The sequence below is a fragment of the Acartia tonsa genome, chromosome 1 (genome assembly GCF_053477335.1).
Source record: "Acartia tonsa isolate MP-2025a chromosome 1, ASM5347733v1, whole genome shotgun sequence".
Lineage (NCBI taxonomy): Eukaryota > Metazoa > Arthropoda > Copepoda > Calanoida > Acartiidae > Acartia > Acartia tonsa.
In genome coordinates this window covers 18,551,305-18,574,867 of record NC_137260.1, presented here as the reverse complement: position 1 = coordinate 18,574,867, position 23,563 = coordinate 18,551,305, and the positions used below count along the sequence as shown (strand labels likewise).

The 23,563-nt window shown below is 29.9% G+C and overlaps 2 protein-coding genes across 2 annotated transcripts in view; one reads left to right on the top strand and one right to left on the bottom strand.

The window, feature by feature from the left end:
* LOC145314481 (luciferin sulfotransferase-like) overlaps positions 1-23,563 on the top strand; it is a 301,018-nt gene that overhangs the window by 11,505 nt on the left and 265,950 nt on the right. The window lies entirely within an intron of this gene.
* The window catches only part of LOC145314475 (uncharacterized), a 99,163-nt gene that overhangs the window by 11,757 nt on the left and 63,843 nt on the right, over positions 1-23,563 (bottom strand). Inside the window, exon 9 of the mRNA XM_080154385.1 lies at positions 16,703-16,804. Coding sequence (XP_080010511.1) covers positions 16,703-16,804 — 102 coding nt within the window. The remainder of the gene's footprint in view (positions 1-16,702; positions 16,805-23,563) is intronic.

Here is a 23,563-nt window from a genome sequence, read left to right as displayed (position 1 = left end):
TTAGATATAATAAGAGGTTTCAATGCTCTATATGTACTTTGAGGGATAGAATAATTTTTATTCATTCAACTTCTCAATAGCAATGGTATGTTCAATCGTGCTTAATTTAAAATAAGAGATGTATCTATTTACATATTTTGACACTGTATTCTAGTTTACTGTTATGCATTTAATACGAAAACGTTTCTAATTTTTAGTTACTTTTAATGCAAAACATATTAAATCCTTAAAAAGATGTCTATCATTAAGAACAACTACTAGAAACCTATTTCTACACCGTCAGTCTAAAACAGTCCTATTCTAATTTACTAACAGCATCAAAAGTTAAAAGAGTTAAAAAAAAACATCTTTCTCAAGAAAAGACCTGCTGAAATATTGGCACACTGTTGTTATAAAAATGCAAAAAACATAAAAAAAACTAATACCAAAACAAGCATATTTAGATTATAAAATGGATAAAAAGGAAAAATCCAGATTTTTGTTATTGAACCACATATAACCTCTTCCCCAATCAAACTTACAGAATGTAGCTTTTTTTAAAGGTTAGGTTATGTTAGGGCCCAATGCAAGATTTAAATATTTATCTTTCAACATAGGCATGTTTTGAAATGTCATTATCAAATCGTCGATAATATGTCAGCCATAACCTTTTAATTTTATTGGTTATACAACTTTGGGTACCAATGCAATTTACAGTCTAATGCAACACAGTGGGATCTTTTGCCAAAAAACGGGACATTTAGAGTAGACAAAAGTAAACTTCAATAAATAAGCTTGTGTTTGAAGAAATGATGTAATTTCTTTTGCTTTAACTCAGAAATAACTTAAATTTTGCCTCTGTTAACTTCTAATTTGCATTTGGTAAGTACGTCTTGCTGTTTTGGAGGAGCGAAGCTACCCTATTTTTAAAAAATCTATAAAACTTCATAACTTTAGTTAGGATAGGAATATTTTAACAAAATCAACGTCTATGTAAATATTTCTTCAATGCAAACAATGTTTGTGAACAAGAATATAGCGTCAGGTGCACCCATTTCGAGTCCCGGCATTTTTAGGTAGGTCCAGTATAAGTAAAATAGGACACTTATAAGGCATGTTTTCAAATATTTTTTTACAGATATCAACAACAGTAACATAATTTCCAAAACACTTTTGATTTTGTGTTAATACCTTTATTCTAGGTCTAGCTATCTTCATTTTAAGTTTGTATAAGAATATAAGCATAATTACTTAAATTATATTCTCTCTCAAATGTATATTTCTCTCTCTCTCTCTGATGCGTATATAATGTTTTTGCAATATTATAATTAATCTCCAAATTTGAATTTCTGCTGGACCAAAACCAGTTAGAACTACAAATTTTTTTAGAACACATGAAATTTAGCAAATTTAATTGCTAAAATAAAAGTATTTTTAAGTCATCTTTATTTAACGACTCCTTTATCCCTTAAATGTCCATTAAAACCGCGAGAACGGCAAAAATCGTTAAAAATCACGCCAACGGCGGCAAATAACGACGAAACGGTTCGCCAGAGGCAAATGATGCATAAGTCAAGAAAGATCCGCCTTAATAAGTTTGAAAATATTGCAGAGATGACTTTGGGCTCTAAAATGACTCCTTCCCCCTCTAACGGGGGAAAATTTGAAATTAACAAGAACGAAATTGTTCAAACCATGCAATGTAAAATGCTCAATTACTCAAAAACGGACAAGAGGCCCCAGGTTGTGAAAACTGTTTTATACACAATACATGTTGTATATTGATATTATTATTGCAAAACCCGGGGCCTCCTGTCCGTTTTTGGGTAAAATGGAGAAAACTGATTTTTGGGGTTAAAAATCTTAATATTTTTGGTGAAATTTTCTCACAAAATGTCAATTTACACCACCAAAAAAATATTTTTTAAAATTTTTTCTTTAATTAGACATTGGTACAGGTATCTGAAAAGTACCTCAATAAATTTTTTTTTTCATAAGATGAACATAAATGTATTTTTTGTTGCCTTGAAAAAATTGTGTAAAAAAATCTGGAAAATCATCAAAACTGAAAAGAAATTTTTCACTACCTTTTTTAAAAATGGCATAAACCCGCCAAAAATTAATATTTTTTAAAAATTTCTTTTCTAGCTGTCTACTTACAGCCATTATTAGGTCCTAGGATAGATAAAAGTCGATTTTAGATTTTTTGGATGTCCCGATTTTTTTCAAAAGATCCCACTGTGTGCAACCCCCCTCCTTGATTGGACTTGCTTATCGACTAAATGCCCCTTTTACTCCTATATGGATAAATAGAGGTGGTCTACCTGCTAGATATGAGACTCTACCAATCAAAATATATTGCATAAAACCGCTAGAAATAACTTTATTTTTGGCTTCAGGCTTCGTTGTCTCAATTTTTCATTGTTAACTTGTTAGCTCATTATGTTTGGTAAGCAAATTATATCATGCATTTTTTTTAGAGGGCAGAAATGTTAAAAAATAATCAATTATTTTTAAAGATTCATAGTTTTTACGTTTACTTTCAATTAATTAAGATCAAAAATACGTTCATGGTTATGAGCTCGTTCTAAATATCTGACAAATTGGCTCTTGATATTTCTTTAATCATGTCAATAAATATTTAATTATGTCAATAATGAGTCAGCCACGAACACTTCCATTTAATACCGATAGTTAAAACTAATGGGATAAGAGAATGGACAATCAAATAACTCTTCTGGAAAAGGAAATAAAAAAAAAGATCATTTAAGATCATAGGACAATAGCTAGAGTATGTAAGTCTACGACTGAGAAAACGTGATTCCAATACTTTGGGGTACTCCCTACTGGTATACTTTACAGTCAAATGTCCCCTTCCTCCCTAATGATGATACACACAAGTACTATGTTTGTTAGTGCTAGATGGATAATTTTACTACTTGTAGGCCTAAAGTTTGTATGTATGTTATAATAATATGCTTTAATTAAGAACAACAATAATCTTAAAAAAACAAAAAACACAACACAAGTTCTTTTTAAACAACAATTAAAAGTCTCTCAACATAAACATAATTAGCAAAAAAACAGGGGGCCTATTCTTAAATATTTCTTAGACTTTTTTTTCGGTACAACTACTATGAGTGTTTGTCTGTAACTGCAACAAATTGACTAACCATCAGCCAATTTTCAGCCTACATTATCTATGCAGCTTGTATTTATGCACAGTCTACAACAGTTACACAATTTCTGTCTAATATTACAGTTTATTGTTTTTTTTCATTCGAAAATATTGCCAGCTTATCGCAAGGACGAACAGCATATGAAACCAGCAAATTTTTCTTTAAAAAATTTGCTAGCCATTAATTTTGAATGACCCCCTAATTTATTTACTGTTTTAGCACAGATTTTTCTTACTGTTTCATTGTTTTTATTTGTGTAGTAATTTGTTTAATTATAGTAATAATATTTGCTTAAAATAAATATAAAAACAACAAGATATATCATGTTCATAGCACAATATTAGCGCATCAAAAAACGATCTTTATATAAAAGATCAATATTAAACAGTAAAATTAAAGAAATCTTTTCAGATTTTGATAACAAATCAAACATAAAATTTAAATTTTGCAGGGATTGCAAACAAATAAGTAAATGCGATTTTAAAATTTTTCAAAATGCCTTTTAATAAATAGATTTTTAAAAGACGTACTTGGACTTATTGACAAACCTTAGTTAAAGACTAGCTATGCTACTTAAAAGCAACAACACATTAAACTGTTGTTTCAAATCTAAATTAACCAAATGTTAAAATGGTCATTTTGAAACATATGCGTACAGTGGTTGTTATGTAGATGGGTTTCAACACCCCCTTTTACATCTCCTTGATAAATTGATGTGCACGCCACAGTTTTAAACAGTTTAGAAGATACATAAAATTGGAAAATTTCGTCTGTGTTATAGGTATTAGAACGGACAAAGATATGTAGATAAAAGATTTTCAATACTAAAATTATACCTACCCAAAAATATTGACAAAAGCAAAACTTCTAAAGCTATAAATCAAAGTGAGCCCTACCTTTTCTAACATAAATCAAATCTTTATGTGTAAATCATCTTATTAATTAAAAGATGCAAAATTTTCTCCTTTTTTGTGTGTAAAAAACATAGAGTTTTGCTAGCCGAAAATCCAGTCCATCGGGTTATAAAGCCGCATATTATACTGTTATAAAAAAACTTTATTTAAAACGCAGCCTAAAGACCTCTATTTATTATTTCATTTATTCGCAGAATCCAACATCTAAAGCCAGTCAGCTCCTAAATGGGCGGCTAATGAGCCCTGATTAATAAATTTTTGTAAACATTTTAAACTGTTTTTAACCTATTTTTAAAACATATATAAAAAATATACTATGACACCAGTAGAATTAAACTGCAGAGCCTAAATTTGAATTAAGTCCCCAATAAACTTTTTTGAGGGGATTTAAAAATTAATTTTACTGTTGCTGTGGTCTTTTTTGATCAGAGCAAAAGGTCTTTTTTTATTTGGGTAAAATTCGTAGCTTTTAGAGTGTTTTGCTTCATATATATAGTATTCTGGTATAGAGTAAAATTAGGCCTTTTGATTTCATCTAAATTAATTCATTAAAAACTTAATTCTTTACAATATATCAATGAATTAACTTTATCGTGCTTGTTTTCCATCACTTATTTAAAACACAAAAAATTGGCTGTAAAGGGTTAAATAGTGAAAGATGACAACAAACGTTTACGCAATACAACAAATTTTTTGGATCATATGAAGGAAATGAAGTCATTCCTAAAAAGGACAGAAATTCCCTTCCAAAAAGGACAGAAATCATCTTCCTTTTTCTAAGATATCTCAAATATGGACAAAAATCACTCTCCTTTTTCTCACATATCTGAAAAAGAGGATAAAAATCACCTTCCTAAATCTCACTTATTCTTCCTAATTCTAAGAAAATTAATCCATTACCTCCAAGTTCTTCCTTATTCTCAGATAATCTACCTTATTCTAAGAAATTCTTCCTTGTCCTTACAAATTCTCCCTTATTCTCAGATAACCTACCTTATTCTAAGAAATTCTTCCTTATTCTAAGAAAATCTACCTTATTCTAAGACATTCTTCCTTATTCTAAGAAAATCTACCTTATTCTAAGACATTCTTCCTTATTCTAAGAAATTCTTCCTAATTCTATGAAAATCTACCTTATTATAAGACATTCTTCCTTATTCTAAGAAAATCTACCTTATTCTGAGACATTCTTCCTTATTCTAAGAAATTCTTAGTTATTCTAAGACATTCTTCCTTATTCTAAGAAATTCTTCCTAATTCTATAAAAATCTACCTTATTATAAGACATTCTTCCTTATTCTAAGAAAATTTACCTTATTCTAAGACATTCTTCCTTATTCCAAGAAAATCTACCTTATTCTAAGACATTCTTCCTTATTCTAAGAAATTCTTCCTTATTCTAATAAGATCTACCTTATTCTAAGAAATACTTCCTAATTCTATGAAAATCTACCTTATTATAAGACATTCTTCCTTATTCTAAGAAAATCTACCTTATTCTAAGACATTCTTCCTTATTCTAAGAAAATCTACCTTATTCTAAGACATTCTTCCTTATTCTAAATAATTCTTAGTTATTCTAATAAGATCTACCTTATTCTAAGAAATACTTCCTAATTCTATGAAAATCTACCTTATTATAAGACATTCTTCCTTATTCTAAGAAAATCTACCTTATTCTAAGACATTCTTCCTTATTCTAAGAAAATCTACCTTATTCTAAGACATTCTTCCTTGTTCTAAGAAAATCTACCTTATTCCCTCAAATTCTACCAACACCTTCCTTAATCCCTCTAATTCTTCCTTTTCCTCAGATAATTTTCCTAATTTATATTGGGATGTCAGAACTGAAATACAGGTATAGAGAATATATAAGTACATAATAAGTAGGATTTGTACAGTGCATTTATGGTTGTATCCTTTGACCTTTTGATCCTTTTATATTGGGATATCAGAACAAGAATAAGAAATTATTTCCTACATACAAATAGTACATTCAGAATGGTAATAAGTACATTTAATAAAATTTAGAAACCCCAGTCATTTGGACAGGTAAGTGTAAGTACATTTAATAAAATTTAGAAACCCCAGTCATTAGAGATAAACAGAATCTCTGTCTGTCTGTTTATCTGTGTGCACTGAAGGATCTCCCTAACAGCTGCATACTACATAAACTTCTTAGTTATAATTCTTTATAATCAGGATTAAAGAACACACTAGCTGTATCAATAATCTGTTCTACTTGCCAACTGATACAAATATTAGACCAAAATGGAAAAACATGGGTGAAAAAAAAATTTTCTTTACAATAATAAAATAAAAACCCAGGCAGAGAGTCAGATATTTGTATATAATGAAAAGTACAACCCCCCCCCCCCTCAAATGGTTGGCAACTTAATTTTCAGTCTGTCTATAAATCAGCTGATAATTATGTAATGGATGCAAGGGCGTACTATGAATTTTTACTATTTGGGGTATAAAGAAAGTTTTTGTTGTTCTCTCCAGAAATATTTAAAATTAAACTTTTTGAACAGTGATCATCATTTATCTTTATATAACACGATAGCAATGTGTAAAATTATGCAGAATAGCAATTATTTATCGATAACGAACTAAGATTGCAAATAAAAACATTAAAATATACAAGACTGGAGTTACGTAAGATTATAATTATGTAAATTACAAATCATGTAAACTGTACAAAATATAGCATAGTATTTATCTATCTATCTACCCACCCCCACCCAATCGCTAATGTTAAATTGTATATTCTCTTTTAGAAATGTGATTGTTTTCTTTAACCTTACAGTCTGTACGATACATAATTTAAATACTGACTTAACTTATAGTTGAAAAATTAAACACATAATCTTATCCCTTTAAATCCCTGAGACTTCAAAGTGGTCGAAGCAAAGGTTTTCTATAATTAGGGTTGGTCCGTCTGTATGTAACAGGTAGCTTTTTTCGTTAATTTAAACAGTTAAAATTGTTTTATCAATTTTAAACTTGGCATGATGATTCCTATAACAATGAGGTCCTTCTGATTTCAGAGCTTCATTTTTATGGATGTTGTCATTTTTTTTTAAAAGCGAAGCTTTTCTATAATTAGGGTTAGTCCGTCCGTTCGTCCGTCCGTTCGTCCGTCCGTCCGTCCGTCCGTACGTCTGAGAGAGATAGCTTTTTTCATTAATTTAGGCATGTTAAAATCCTGTCGATTTCATGGTGATTCCTTTAGTAGATAGTATGATTAGGAAAGCGTAGCAACTCTATAATCATTACCAGAATGTCCGTACGTTCATTTTAAACATGTTGGTTCTTTACTTTTTTAACAAAAAATTTTTATGTGATCTAATAATCCGATTGTTATAATTTGTTGGTATAGTGATTCTGGGACAACAAAGTACAATATTATAAGCAAAGCTACTCTATAATCAAGTCCAAAAAATTAAATATGTCCATAAACATTATCCTCTATCAAGAAGTTTTTCCAACAAATTTACTCACAATTTTGCTTTGACTCCTTTTTAAAAGCGAAGCTTTTCTATAATTAGGGTCGGTCCGTCGGTCCGTCCGTCCGTCCGTCCGAGATAGATAGCTTTTATTCGTTAATTTAGGCATGTTAGAATTGTCCTATCGATTTCAAACTTTGCATAGTGATTCCTGTAGTAGTTAGGTACGATTTAGAAAGCGTATCAACTCTATAATCATTACCATAATGTCCGTACGTCCATTTTAAACATATTGATTTTTCTACTTTTTTAACAAAAAATTTTTATGTGATCTAATTATCCGTTTGATCTGATTTTTGGTATATTGATTCCTGGGACAACAAAGAATTTTATAAGCGAAGCAACTCTATAATCAAGTCATCAAAATGTAAGTATGTCCATAAACATTATCCTGTATCAAGCAGTTTAGCAAAAGTATGTCCATGAACGTTATCCTGTATCAAGCAGTTTAGCAAAAAATTTACTTACACTTTTGCTTCGACTCTTATACTTTTATATTCTGATTATTCAGTTCAGACACTATACAAGTGTTAATGTCCGTTTGTCCTACCGTTTCAGTGCTTCGCTTTTATGGATGTTGTCATCCTTGTTTTATATTCTGATTATTCAGTTCTGATGTAACTCTTTTTATACAATACATTTTAATTGGAACCGATGATCTGTTTAATAGTGAAACAATTGTCTTCCATTAATAAAATGTAAAAAAATAACCCATGTTACATATATAAATAAATCCTTATAATAAAGTAACAGGATGTCCTGTGTTTGTAAGTTTGTACCGAAGGATCTTGCTAACTGCTGAACCGATCGGGTTCTCCTTAACAGGGTAGCTTCTCATATGTCCCGGGAAAAAAACATAACTAACACAATCTATCAGCGAAAAAATATTTTTGGTAAATAGCTGATTTTAAAATAGATTGATAAGAGAAAAAAAATTACGTGTCCCTAGAGGCCTCTAGGGGCGTAGCCGCTAGTCCTATTATATAAAGTAGTATGCGTTTGTTGTCTGTCCCAAAGGATCTCGCTAACCGCTGAACCGATATTGTTCTCCTTTACAGTGAAGCTTCTTATAGGTCCTGGGAAGGTTTTAAACTATTTTTCGAGAGGGTGTCCTAACCCCCCTCTCCCCCCAAAAAAATATTTTTATAACTCTTTGGAAACTCAAATTTAAAATAGGATGAGGTCGACTTTTCCTTCTCCTACCAGTGCAGTGCCCCTAGAGGCTTCTAGGGGCGTAGCCGCTAGTATTATATAAAGAAGTAAGCTTTTTTTGGTCTGTAACAAAGGATCTTGCTAACCGCTGAACCGATTAGGTTCTCCATTGTAGAGAACCTTCCCATAGGTCCCAATGGTTTTAGGCTATTTTATATTTAAGCCTTGGGATGGTTTTAGGCTATTTTTCTTCCACCTCCTTACCCCTCAACAGAAAGAGTCTACTAGATGCCAGGGGCGCAGCCGCTATTCCAAGTATAAAGTAAATTTGATATATCGTTAACCGCTGAACCGATTAGAGAACCTTTACATAGGTACAGGATGGTTTTAGGCAACTTTTTTATTTTAATTTAAGTCTAGGGATGGTTTTAGTCTATTCTGTTCTTTTCTACCCATTGAAATACAAAGCCCCCAAAGGCTAGGGACGCAGCCGCTAGTTTCATACAAAAAGTTGTAAAAAAATCCGCATGTTTTGAATGTCTAAATAAACGAAAAAAGCTAACACATGGACGGAACGACCCTAAGTATAGAAAACCTTTGCTTCCGTATGCAGTTTATGGGGTGGATAATGTGTGAAAACCAGAGTTCAAGATCTAAGGGATAAGATAATGGCCGGTAAAATAATTTTAATTTCCAAGTTTAATTAATTAATTACTACTTTCTATTTATTTTTTTCTATTACCTATGTATTAAACTTTTACCCCGTTTTTGGTTAAATAGTAAAACTTCAATGTACGCCCTTGAATTGATTTCATAAGTATCAGCGGTGAACTGAAATTAGTTTCCGAATGTGAACACATTTTCCTAGGTGTTTCCCAATCCTATCTCAATATTTGCTACTAGCTAAAAAACCTTCAAACTTCCAAAAAAAAAAATCAAAATTTGAAAAATTAAAACTTTGAATGTATAATGTATAAATCGTTAATACATTCAAATTTTCATCGTATCAGCTGTTCAATCACTTCCGGCGAAAAAAATAAGTTGCCAACCTTCTATAGAGTTTGTACCACATAAATAGGAATGTGAAAAAAAAAACATTACATTGGTTGAGACTAGCAGCTACGCCACTAGAGGCTTCCATGGACACTTAGGGTAATTAATCAAATAAAAATGTCTGACTCTAAGCCTGGGATTTTATTTTTGACAAGGAAATTAATTTTCTTCTGATGGGTAGGGGAGGAACTTTTTCTTTAAGCAATTTCTCTTGGGAGCCCAGACAAACATCCTGTTACTTTTATAAAAGGATTGATAATTACATATAGTTATTGAAAAAAATATCAGTAAAATATACAAAATATTAAAATTTTTTTTGAAATTATTACTTTTTTGGTCTTGGTCTAATATTTGTATGTGTTGGCTAGTGAAGGATTATAAAGACTCCTGTTCTTATTTTCTGCCATCCTGTTATTATAAGGTTTATTTCTCAGTAAAATTATGTTAATATTATCAATAATTTTATGAATAAAAACATAAACACTAAATGTCAAAAGATACAACCAAAAAAATACTGAATGTACTATTATTTCTTAAGATAATTTCATACTTGTTTTACAGACTGTGGTTCCTTCTATTAAAATGTACTTTATGAACATTCCACCTCAAAAGTACAAACAAATATTTCAGGTCAAAAGATACAACCCAAACTTATCCTACACATGTGTTCTGATATCCCAATAAACATAAGGAAATATATGTGAGAAAAACCAAGATTTTGAGAGAATAAGGAAGGTGAAATGGCAGAATTTATATATTCTCTATACCTCTATTTCAGTTATGATATCCCAATATAAATTAGGAAAATTATCTGAGAAAAAGGAAGAATTAGGGGAATTAAGGAAGAACTTCATAGAATAAACTAGGTTATCTGAAAACAAGAGAGAATTAGTAAGGAAAAGGAAGAATTTTTTAGAATAAGCTAGATACTCTTAGAATAAGGAAGAATGTCTTAGAATAAGGTAGATTTTCTTAGAATAAGGAAGAATGTCTTAGAATAAGGTAGATTTTCATAGAATTAGGAAGTATTTCTTAGAATAAGGTAGATCTTATTAGAATAAGGAAGAATTTCTTAGAAAAAGGAAGAATGTCTTAGAATAAGGTAGATTTTCTTAGAATAAGGAAGAATGTCTTTGAATAATGTAGATTTTCTTAGAATAAGGAAGAATGTCTTATAATAAGGTAGATCTTATTAGAATAAGGTAGATTTTCTCAGAATAAGGAAGAATGTCTTATAATAAGGTAGATTTTCATAGAATTAGGAAGTATTTCTTAGAATAAGGTAGATCTTATTAGAATAAGGAAGAATTTCTTAGAATAAGGAAGAATGTCTTAGAATAAGGTAGATTTTCTTAGAATAAGGAAGAATGTCTTAGAATAAGTTAGATTTTCTTAGAATAAGGAAGAATGTCTTATAATAAGGTAGATTTTCATAGAATTAGGAAGTATTTCTTAGAATAAGGAAGAATTTGAGGGAAAAAGGTAGATTTTCTTAGAATAAGGAAGAATTTGCTAGAATAAGGTAGGTCTTCTTAGAATAAGGGAGAATTTGTGTAATTAAGGTAGAATTTCTGAGAATAAGTAAGAATTTGGGTAAATAAGGTAGATTTATTAAGCATAGTTGTAATAGTGAGGAAAAGGAAGAGTTTCTAAGAATTAGAAAGAATTTGTAAGATGGTGGACAGAGGTCACCTTCCTTTAGTGAGAATTTGTAAGATAGTGGACAGAAATCACCTTCCTTACTGAGAATTTGTAAGAAAAAGGAAAGTAAATAGCCTTCCTATACCCTAGGAAGGGAATTTCTGTCCTTTTTAGGAATGACTTCATTTTCTTCATATGATCCAATTTTTTTTGTCACATATACAAATATGATAAAATATAAGATTATTCAAACTTATTTTTTAAAATATTTTTAAAAAGTATGTATCTTTTATGTGTATAGTTTTCATTCTTTTCATATTAATTAAATAAAAATTATTTAACTACATTGGAAATAAGTCACTTTGTGAAAACACTCTTTTTTGAAATGTAAAAAACTGAAATGAAACAAGTCTTTTAATTGGTTCAGACTTCAGAATAATATGTTTTATTTTAATGTTAAATTTCTTCTATATAAATTATTGTTTTAGAAAAAAATTATTTGCATCGAACAGAGTAGAGTTTATATTATTGTATTGATATAATCTGAATCACATCAAATTGTTCTGTAAGAAACAATTTAACCCCAAACTAAAAAATGCTTTTGCTTCCATCAAAATGATCACAGCAACATATAAAATTGATTTTTAAATCCCCCAAAAAAAGTTTATTGGGGACTTAATTCAGATTTGGGCTCTGCAGTCTGATTCTACTGGTGTCATAGTATATTTTTGATATATGATAAAAAAAATAGGTTAAAAACAGTTTAAGAAAACAATTTTTTTTTATCTTTTAGGTCTTCTACTAACCAATTTATATAACAAAGGTATGTTTAAATAATTAATGCAAATACATAATTATGAACATAACTTTACTTAATTACTTTCTAAATTAATTCTAAGTTTACAACAAATGAAAGTATGATATACAAAACTGTAATTTAAATAAAATGTAATGTTGCTACTTATTATCATATTACAAAATCCTTGTTTTCATACTTTAAAAAGATTTTAAATAAAAATCATCTTAGATCTTATTAGACAACTACACATATAATACATAACTGCACATCTTATTATTTTTAAATGTTTTGTTGTATTGAATGGACACCTAGCATGTAAGTGTTGATTTTAATCAGACAATGGGCTGTTTGTTGCAGTTAAAATTAAACATAAAAACCAGTTATAGCAAGGACAACTATATCCATAGATACCAGGATTGGTGTATATAAAATAAAGCACCAACACCAGTTATAACAAATATGATTACGTCCACATGTACTAGGTTTGGTATAGCTAAAATTAAATAACAAAATCAGCTATAACAAGGTTAATCATACCCAAAGTTTTCAATTTACAAATAATTTGTGAGAAAAAAGCTGTTATTTAGTTGTAGAACTGATACGCGTCTAAATTCAGTTACCCAAAACCTTGACCATTGTTTAATTTTGTTGTAATATCATCTTAGTTAATTGTAATATGTAGTTTAGACAAAAAATTTAAAAACAAGGATGACTACAACCAATGCTATCCAGAGTTAACGGTTTAATTGGTTTAGGATATGAAATGTATAACTATAAGGCTTTTTGGTTGTAGGAATGGGTAACCCTCAGTAAAAGGCCATGAAAATATTTACTCCTTTATCATTTTATAAACATTCTAAATATGATAATGAAATTGTCAGGGATCTAAAGGGAGTGGCTGATAAATTGATGTGCATCCCAATGATTATACACAATTATACACAAATTATCCCTTCTGTAAATTAAAATTAGTTGTTGAATGTTTGGACAGTAAACTTAAAGAACCAACCAATCAAAATTTAACAAAAGTCCCCAAAGTTGTCCACAAATAAGAAAATGTTATCATAAAACTTTGGGGACCAGTGTGATAAATAACACAATGTCCCCTCCCTCCCTGGAAAATGTATTAATTTAACTGCATAAATCTGCATGAATAACACATATAGAGGATTTAGGGTTTAAACCGGATATCCGCCAGATTAGAGTTATTAAGGTTATTAGCGCATACATAATACATATAAACTAAATTAGGTTAAGGATTCCTACAATTTAATTCAATTGTAATTTTTTCTCTGTTTTAAAACAGTCAGAATGTCCAAATGTTGCTAGTCGATAGACCGATATGGGTCTTCTATTTATTAAAGCTTATTGTAGGTCCTGTGAAGATTTATTATATATCTATTTTGTCAATAATATCTGCGCCCCTTGCGAAGGAGGCCAGGGGTGCAGCGTTATTCAAAATAAATTCCAAATCCAGATTTTGTGGAGCTATAAAATAATAGGTTGAAGAATACATTATCTTTCATTTAATTGTCTTTCTCTCCTATTAATATTTCCCTTACTAAAACAATTGAACATTAAACGTCAACATTGGTTGACATTAGGTTCATATTTAAGATGAAGGAAGCAATATTCAAAACTCCTCAAAGCGTTATTGGACCCATAAAAATACACCATACACATAAACTAATTTTAAAAAATAATGGATCATGGGGGGGGGGGGGGGGTGAAGAGAGTGGCTGTTTAGTTAGAAAAATGTGACAAGAAGATTTTTTACACATTACAATCTCAGCAACGTCAAGGTAAAAGGCAAGGCAAGATCTTTATAGAATATCGATTATACTGTTTTTTCTTTATATTTACTGTTTAGCCCCTGCGGGGCCCTTTCTTACCCTTATATGCATAATTACAAAAGCTGATGGGGTGGGGGGGGGGGGGGGGGTATAAAGTCAACTTATGCTTGTACAAGGATATTGTTGTATAAAATATGTAATTATCTAAAGATCAAACATGCACAATTATCAAATATTAAACAGAGAATTACATTACATGCATAACATGTTCTACAGAAATCATTTTATGAATATATAATGACTTCCCTATTTCAGTAGATGATATATTAGCCCATAAAATTAAAAAAAATTAGGAAATAGTTTTCTTAGATCAAAATTCAAATTTGATTTTTTATTCAGATCAATAATTTCTTTTATTCATTCAAATACTTTTGTCCTATTGTATCAAATGGGACGGTATCATCTTCATATGAAAAATACATCTTTTCTATAATTAGGTTATGTACATTAATCCGTCAAAATTTCAAGCAGATCTTTTGAACTTCAAGTTTACAGTCTCTAAACTATTAAATTTTTTTAATTTACCCTATTTTCGTTTAAACTTTATATTTGCTGAAAAAGTCATGAGACCTTTCAAATCAATAGCGTATTACAGCTTATTATTCTCTCTAAACTATGTTAAATTTTCAGCTTCGCTTCTTATGCACAAAATTGTCCTTGTTTTCGAAATATAAATGTAGATGACATATTTTTGAAAATTTTAGATAAAAATTGAGGAAGTATTTATCTTAGATCCGGAATCAATAATAAACTTCATCAATAGAGTACGTCTACAATGGATGTAGAATATATACGTGGATATTATGAGAGTTCGAAATTGTCGTCATTTTAGGTTGCTAACATGGTACTCGCTTATTGGTCAGTTCTTTCATTCAGTAGGGGTGGAGGGGTTAGGGTAAAGGGGGGGGAGGAATGGGTGTATGGTCATTTTAGTCCGCTGAGCTTTCACTTTATTAGAGAACATGAAAATTTTGTGTAAGATTCAAGTAATCTATTATGCCCATGTGAATTCACTTACGCACATATGCGTCATAGTATCAAATAATCAGAAACATAAAGGAAGACATATTTCTTAACAAGGATAGACGTGAACCAATCCTGCGAGCCCTTATTTAAATATTATTTGATATACTACTGCTCAATAACTATGCTCTGTCACTACGTCATAACCTAACTACGTCCTTAGTGATTTAATTTAAAGATTTTAAATTACTATTTCTGAGGAATTTTTAGTGATTTATATACAAATTCTGCTAAAAAAAACATTCTATGTTGACAATGCTAAAAATAAATACTTTTACTTTAAAACAGAACTTGAAACGTTCAGAGAAACGCAATTTCTCAGCTGCTATTTTAGATAGACTGTTGATATGTTTTTGCAAAAGATTACCCATACCAATGTGGATCTAGAAAAAGAAGTTGAGAATAGTTATTTCTCGTATCGTATTATAAACGGCTTTCCGCGGATATAGAATGTACAATTATAAGGTTAAAACTAGTTTTAATCTTATGATTGTACATTTCTATATTCGTAGAAAACTGGTTATAATACGATGCTAGACATAGTTTTTTCGTATGGATGAGAAATGGTTCCTATCCACCGGATTCGAATGAATACGAGAAAAGCTTTGCTGCAATAAAACTAAGAAATTCAAAGATTTAATCACTTCCTTTAAAAGGTGTTAAACTCAAAGTGTTGCTATTCAATTTTGCTCGCAAAGATCTATTTGCAACAATTATACAGCAAACAAAAGTTAATTTAATTATTGAGAATTTTAGAAACACATTAAAAGAATTACCTCGATAGGGGGGGGGGGGGGGTGAGGATGAGGAGGTAACATTCCAAATCCATCTGCACCCTTTTTAGAACGCTTATGCTTTCTAGTACATCAGAGTGCACATTGAAAGTACAAATGCCTAATATATTTTTGACGGCCTCTGTTTTAAAGCAACCTCAAAGGTGAAAAGTCATACATGCACACAAACACATGACTCTATAAAGTAATAAAAAGTCAATCTACTTTATAATTACTCTATTCGGTATGTCCTTAAATTAACAATTTAAAGAAGTTTATTAAAATTTTTAAAAAATCATGAAAATTTAAAATATCAAACCCTAATCATTTAATTTTAATTACGTTAATTGCTGTGTTGCCTTTGGATATCATTTTCTTTGTCTTTCTCTGCCGTTAGTTTTAATTATAATACTAAGATATAATCAATATAAACCCTTTTTAAACAAAACGTATAAGTTGCTTTTTTCATTGTTTTTTTAGAAACAAAAGATTCGAAAAATCATTGGATTTGATAAGGATTTGTTATTTTTAATTGTCTTTTTATCTATTAAAAAATAATCCAATTACGTCAAAGCTTTTACTTTTTATATAGTATTTATGGGGTTTTAAAGGTTTAGGGGGAGGTAACCATTCCTACCCTTCCTTCCCCTCGGACGTCCCTAAATGAATCTCCCATTCAAACCTATCCATCTACATATTCAACTTTCTACTATTTCCTATCTATATTTCTATCTGCCAAAGTTGAAATATCTACTATAGTCAATATATCATATATCTATCTAAATAGCCATTGTCACATCTAACTATCTATCTACCCAGGCTCTTACCTATGCTGATGATGACAAAAATGATGATTCCTAGGATGACACCAATGACAGCACTAATGTTTGACTGGTCAATCCTCTCCGCGGAGATTTTAACATCCTCGCCTAAAATATAGAAAAATCTTTTAATATGCAGAAAAATAAAAAAAACTTATTATAATTAACGTTATTTATAAATATGTAATTGTTTTCCTTTATTGATAACAATTAGGCGACAAAATATGATATTAGTTATGTATCGCATCGTATTTCAGACAGCTTTCCGCGGATTTAAAAATGAAAAAATATAAGATTATGCCAGTTTTGTTAGGCCTGAAGTCCCGGGCTAACAACACTGGTATTAACCTTATGATTCTTAGTTTAATATTCGCGGAAAATTGTCGGCAAAACGATGCTATACATGATCTATATGTATGAGAATAGTTCAATCCAGAGGATATCAATCGGTTTCGAATCTATGCTGTAATTTTTTTCAGTGTTCTCTTTCTTATTAGTTTTAAATTGTATTTATTAGTAGCGAAGCTACTCTATAATTCGAAATGTCCGTCCGTCCGTCTTTCCGTCTGTCCGTCTGAGACAAAGTGGGGGAAACGTGATTTTCTCGGCTCCTAGAAAAGATAGACAGCTGAAATTTTTAGTGAAGATTCTTATAACATATGCCTATATAATCTATACATTATTTTGTCCATCTGTCTGTTGTTTGGGGTGCTAGATCGATTCCTAGATTTTCATGTTTTTGTAATTTTCTCAACTCCTTTTTAAGATAATGGGCTGAATGGGCTAGATCGATTCCTAGATTTTTAGGTTTTCTATGGTTTTCTCGATTCCTATTCATGATTTGCGGCTGAAATTATTAGGAATTGAATATGCTCATATTCTACATATTTTTATCAAGTTTCATTAAGATTTGTCTATAAATTGCGATGCCAGATTGATTTCTAGATTTTAAAATTTTCGTGGTTCTTAAGGTTGCGTGATTTTAAAGGTTTTCTTATTTCCCTATTTTATCAAGATTAATGTTTATTGTATGAAACTGCTTTATAGAAATTTTTTTCTGATATCCATTCATAATTTTTGAGCTTCGCTACTTATGGATGTTGTCATCCTTGTTTTATGTCACTTGAAAACAATTGAAACCAGTCCATTTAATGCCATAGGTAGCGAAACAATAACAATTTCAATTCAATTTCTGAGAAGAAATACTAAATTTAGTTTATGGCAGGTAATGTTAATATATTCCTGAATTTTCCTGTAACAATCATGAAAGTTATTTTACATAACTTATTAAAACGTGGTGAAGAACGAACATGCACAAAAATTATAGAGTAGCTTGGCAACTATGAAGAATTGAATATAGAGGTATTTACAATCTTTTAACAATACAATCATGAATGAAAGGGTAGGGCATATCAATAAAAAAAACTTTTGTTCCCGTCTCAAATAAAAGTTACTTTTGGATATTGAAATATTTATCATAGTTTTAGTTATTATAAACATATTTCTGAAAGATAAAAGTCAATTTTGTTAGTCAAGAGATGCCAAAGGCTCTGGCTAACAAAACAGGTATTAATTTTGTAATTTTTATTTAATATGTTGTGTCTCTAATACGATTCTATACATGATTTTTCAGTAAGACTGAGAAATGGTTCTAATCCAGCGGATATTAATCGGTTCCGAAGCAATACTACCTAGTACCAAAAGTGTTATTATACAAAAAAAACTATACTTTGTCAAACTAATGTTCTCTTTTCCCCTGCAAGCCTTTAAGCATTGAAGATGTGTATTTAGAATTTTTTCTCAAGTGGCTATTGTTATATTATTGACAAAATACTATTGATAAGTGGATGAAATTCATTTTGGGAGATTTTTAAAAACGAAGCTACTTTACATGTAGGATGTGTCCATCTGATTGACATAGCTGTAAATTTAGCTAGCAAAAATTGTTATATTTGCTTTTTTCTAGGGGCAATTTCTCTAGGGAGGGTGGTCTGGTGATACTCTCCCCCAAAATAGTTATAAATTCTCCCAGGCCTATGAGAAGCTATGCCCTGTACAGGAGAACCATATCGGTTCAGCAGTTAGCTAGATCCTTCGGTACAGACAGACTAAGATACTGTTACTTTTATGTAATGATGATAGACAAATTTAAAGGTTTCCTAAACTTCATTTGATCTTTGAAGAAGAAATGATCACAAACACAGCCACATAGACACACACACACACACACACACACACAAACTCACAATTTGAAGATCTGTTAAGGCAAATGACAGGATGAATTTTTGTGATCCTTTCAAAGGCAACAGAGAGGTGTGCAAATTTTACAGCAAAAAAAACCTTTTTGTTCAAGAGAGAATAAATATGTATCCTGTAACGGTTTAACCAGTTAAAATGAATCAATATGAAGGCAAATTGTAGTATTATTAAAATAATCATCCATTATACTTTTTTTTATCGACTATTAAACAATATTGAAAAGTCTTAAACTTTAATTTAAAATTTTTCAGGAAACCTGTCTTAAAATTTGCTATTATTTTTATTTGGCTGCTTTAAACCTTCCCAAATAGAAGAGGGAAGGCTAAAAGCTCTAATTTTGTCATTTTCATGTCAATTATGACAGCAGTTTTTATCTCTTATTTGTATATGTGCTTGATTTGCCTAAATTTATTGATAGATGCAAATGTTCAAGTCTTTTACATTGCTAAAGTAGAAAAAATTAATCTGAATTGTATACGATAAACTTAACGTTGTCTTAATCAAATAAACAAGAACATTTTGACGAATAGACAGACGGACATTTTATTCAGATAGTAGCTGCGGTATTGTGAATATAACTTTAGGTTAATTTGTTTTTGATAATACAAGTTCATAACCCCTGGTTAAAAAGGCTAAATAGCCACTGAAAACAATAGTCAATATGCCATACCTTGTGTTTATACAATCCAATCAATATCTTTGCTATAATTACTTGTATAATTGTTATAGGAACATTGCAATTACTAAATTTGCATAAGATAGTCATTAATATTTCTGTTAACTATTTGTTTTAATTTGGAAGATTTTTAATTATTTTAGAAGATTTTTTGTTGTTTCAAAAAAATATAAAATTGAAGATGGAACAAAAATCCATAAAGAGGTCTTAACTGCACTGCTATTGTTCTGTTGAAAAGATTTAGTTTAACCATACCAAATATAGTTAAGGGGTATTATGACAATAACAATAATAGTTAGCTTGTCAGTTTTATTTTTGTTGAATAAAATGAAGAGGATTATAGCTTTTTTATTTTGTTCTATAAAATAAAATATTTAGCATATCTACATGAAAATTTACTTATATGAACTTTACTTCTTATACTTGCATAAACAGAAGGTATGTTGATTTGTTCAATAATCTCAACCCCCCCCCCCCCCCCTCCAACTCCACCAACCAAAATTACCAAAAGTCCCCACTTTAATAGAGTTAAAATGTGTTTTGCCTCTATCTTAAAGAGGCTTAAGCAATATGTTATTTGGATAAGAAGAGAAAAGGTTTTTATTTCATATATCTATACAATAGTTCATATGTGTGTAATGTATAAATAACAAGGATAACCCCTGCCCATAGTGTTGCTTTTCTACAATTAGTGCATGTATGAAAGTAAAACATGTACAGTTAATTTTATTGCATTTTTACAATGGAAAAGTTGTATGACCACTATGAAACTTTGCATAATTGAATTTATCACTGTTTCTAAAATTTATAAGTATAATCACAAAAATCCTTTCTTAAACATAACAGTAAATATCATAGACGTCCAAGGGGGGGGTAATGGGGCGATTACCCCCCCCCCCCCAAATACGAATTATCCCCCCCCTTAAAATTTTTTACCCTCCCCAAAAAAAATAGCTTGGACGTCTATGGTAAATATCAAGAAGACTACGTTCCTGAACATGTAATATGCTTTGTAGTATCCCAAAGACATACATGGAAATGTAAAAGCAATATAAATTATTTTTCACTAATATTCTATCCAAAAAAATTCACACATTACATAAACTTTTGTGTTTGTAAGGGATATATATATCTTGCATTGTTATATCCCTATATCCGTCGCTAGGCCCATAAAAGAACGGAAATAGTTAAATAAGGGAGACCCTCTTTCAAAGGTGGGTACTCATGTCCACAAAAAGATTTCATACTTAAAAATTTATAATAACATATGTATGACCTTTAAGCGCATGTACAGATATTTGCTAATGGGGTAGGGAGGGGGGGGGGGCTGAGAGGGAGGGCTAATGTAAAACGTAAGTCTTCAGTGGAATCGATCGAACAACACCCTTCCAAACCCATTACCCTTCGTTAAGCAACAATTGAGTAACTTTTTTTCTAGCATGCAGCGAGCCTTTATTTTTATTACGAGATATTAATACAAAGCGGCCTTTTTATGACACATAAATACATAGCCTTGACCAGTGTCATTAAGCCCTTGCGGGTTCTTTTATAAATCTTTAGGGTTTAAAATCCCCATGAATTAAAGAAATACACAGACATATTTGTAGATATTAGGTTCATTTCAATAGATAGGCAGACAGACTTACATTAGCTGGATAACAACCGGTTCTCAGTCCTACTGAAAAATTATGTATTGCATCGTATAACAGACAATTTTCCACAAATATTAAATCAAAAATCATAAGATTAATGCCATTTTGGTTAGTCCAGGACTTTAGCCCCTCGGGGCCAACAAAATTTTTTTAAACCGTTTAATTTTTCATTTAATATACGCGGAAAGCTGTCTACAATACGGTGCGATGTATAACTATTCTGTGTACAGAATTGTAGAAATGATAGAAATATAGAGAATGATGAATAATGTGAACTCCCATACATCACAAGTCTTATAACATACCTAACAAGACTTAAATAAAATAAACAAGCAAAAACTCTCTTTTCATTTCTTTGATGGTTTTTGTCGGAATTAGCAATGCCAAAATAATCTTGTTGTAATAAAAGTGGATAAAACGTTCTAAGATTATTTGAAGTTTGTATTGGGTGCTTTCCTGTCTTTTTCTTTTCTACTTATGTGTGTTAGTGAATATAGCATAAAACCACTAGAGACAAACTAGAAAATATCAAGAAAAAATAAGACTTTGAAACACTTAGTCCATTTAATTTCTTCCACTGTAATTTTTTTGCCATTAGAGGGAGTGAGGATTGTAATTCATCTTAAATATTCTAAGCACCAAGCAAAAATGATTAACAATAAGGCGATTAGATCGCCAATATATATTTCCTAGATTTGTTATTTTATTATAGAATAATTATGGCAGCTACCAAAAACATTTAATTAATTTATATCCATATCACTATATGAAACACAATGAAAGTATATGAAGTAAAATATCTTTTTTTTACAGGCGGAAAATTCGAAGACAAAACATTTTTCTCATATTGATGTTCTGATTTTCTGGAAATCCGTACTTACAAAAATCTTTACAAAACAAGAAAATGATTCTATGCGACCAGCGATTAATCTAAGCAAAGAATACCCAAAGTGTATTTGTGCGAAGAATCTTAATATTTATTTTAAGCACAATGGTTTAGAATTGGCTTAAGTTTAAGGACAATATAAGAAGACTATAAAATAATCGAAAACTTACTTAGTTTAAAACAGTCAAATAAGTATCTAAGTCCATACCACTTTTATTAAATGATAAAAAGAACCCGGTATTAGTGTCTTAGAAATTATCTTAGTGACGTAAAAAAAATAGGATGTGTCGATACTACTAGGATTTTTAAGAATTGTTAATAAAGGCCTGAAATCAAGATTTTTTGTGCTTTTAAAAAATATTAAAAATATTTCTAAAAATTCTACATTATTTTTGCTCACTTTTAAAAAACAAAATCAACTTTTTTTTATTTTTTTTTTAAAAATTATCTTTCAAAATTGAAATAAGATCTATCAGCTGATATTGTACTTCTTACATAACTCAAGAGTTGACTTACAATGTGTAAATATTTTATAGATTATTTAGCAAAATAATAAAAAACCTATATGTAATTTCGTGATTAATAATTGGCTTAATCTTACATTAAACATTGAATGATTTTAAATAATTTTCAAATATTTGCTTTTATAATTATACTTATTGTATAAACGCCTCATAAGTTAGCGCAGAATGCTATATATTTTATCACATATGAGCTATTTTTTAAGCCAGCTTTTTAGTCAAAATTTCAAACCAATAACAATTAAATCAAAAGATATTAGGTTAAAACTATATATAAACGAGAGTAAAGAAATAAGATATTGCTATCAACAACAACAAAAAAGGGTTTTGTCTAGTTTTTGGTAAAAATAACGCATATTTATCATTTTAAATTAAAGCTATCTTTTCAAGATTACATCTATAAATTCGTCTGTATTTTCTAACTTATACGTGTTACCATGAAAAATCCATTGATTTTCCATAATAATTTTATTTCTATATTAAATTTAGAGACAGCTAATTTTTCTTTAAATATAATGAGATGTTTATCAGAAATTTTTAATTAAGCATAATAATGTATATATAAAAAAGACAATTACGAATAAAAACAAAACAATCAATTATTAGATTATTTATATCAATAAATTTAACGGAATTTGAACGTAATTGTTAAAAAAGCTAGCTTAAACAGTTTTGCCATTAAAAAATAACCTTCTTTATGAATGGTACATTCTAACAAGGGTAATGATATCCAGTAGAGCAACATATTTAACAAATATGTCTTTAAATAATCAGTCTATTTAACAAATATCTTTTTAAAATGCATAAGTTATATTACCTCTCACAAGATTGTTTAGTCCTTTGACACTGTACATAATTATTATTTGATTGATC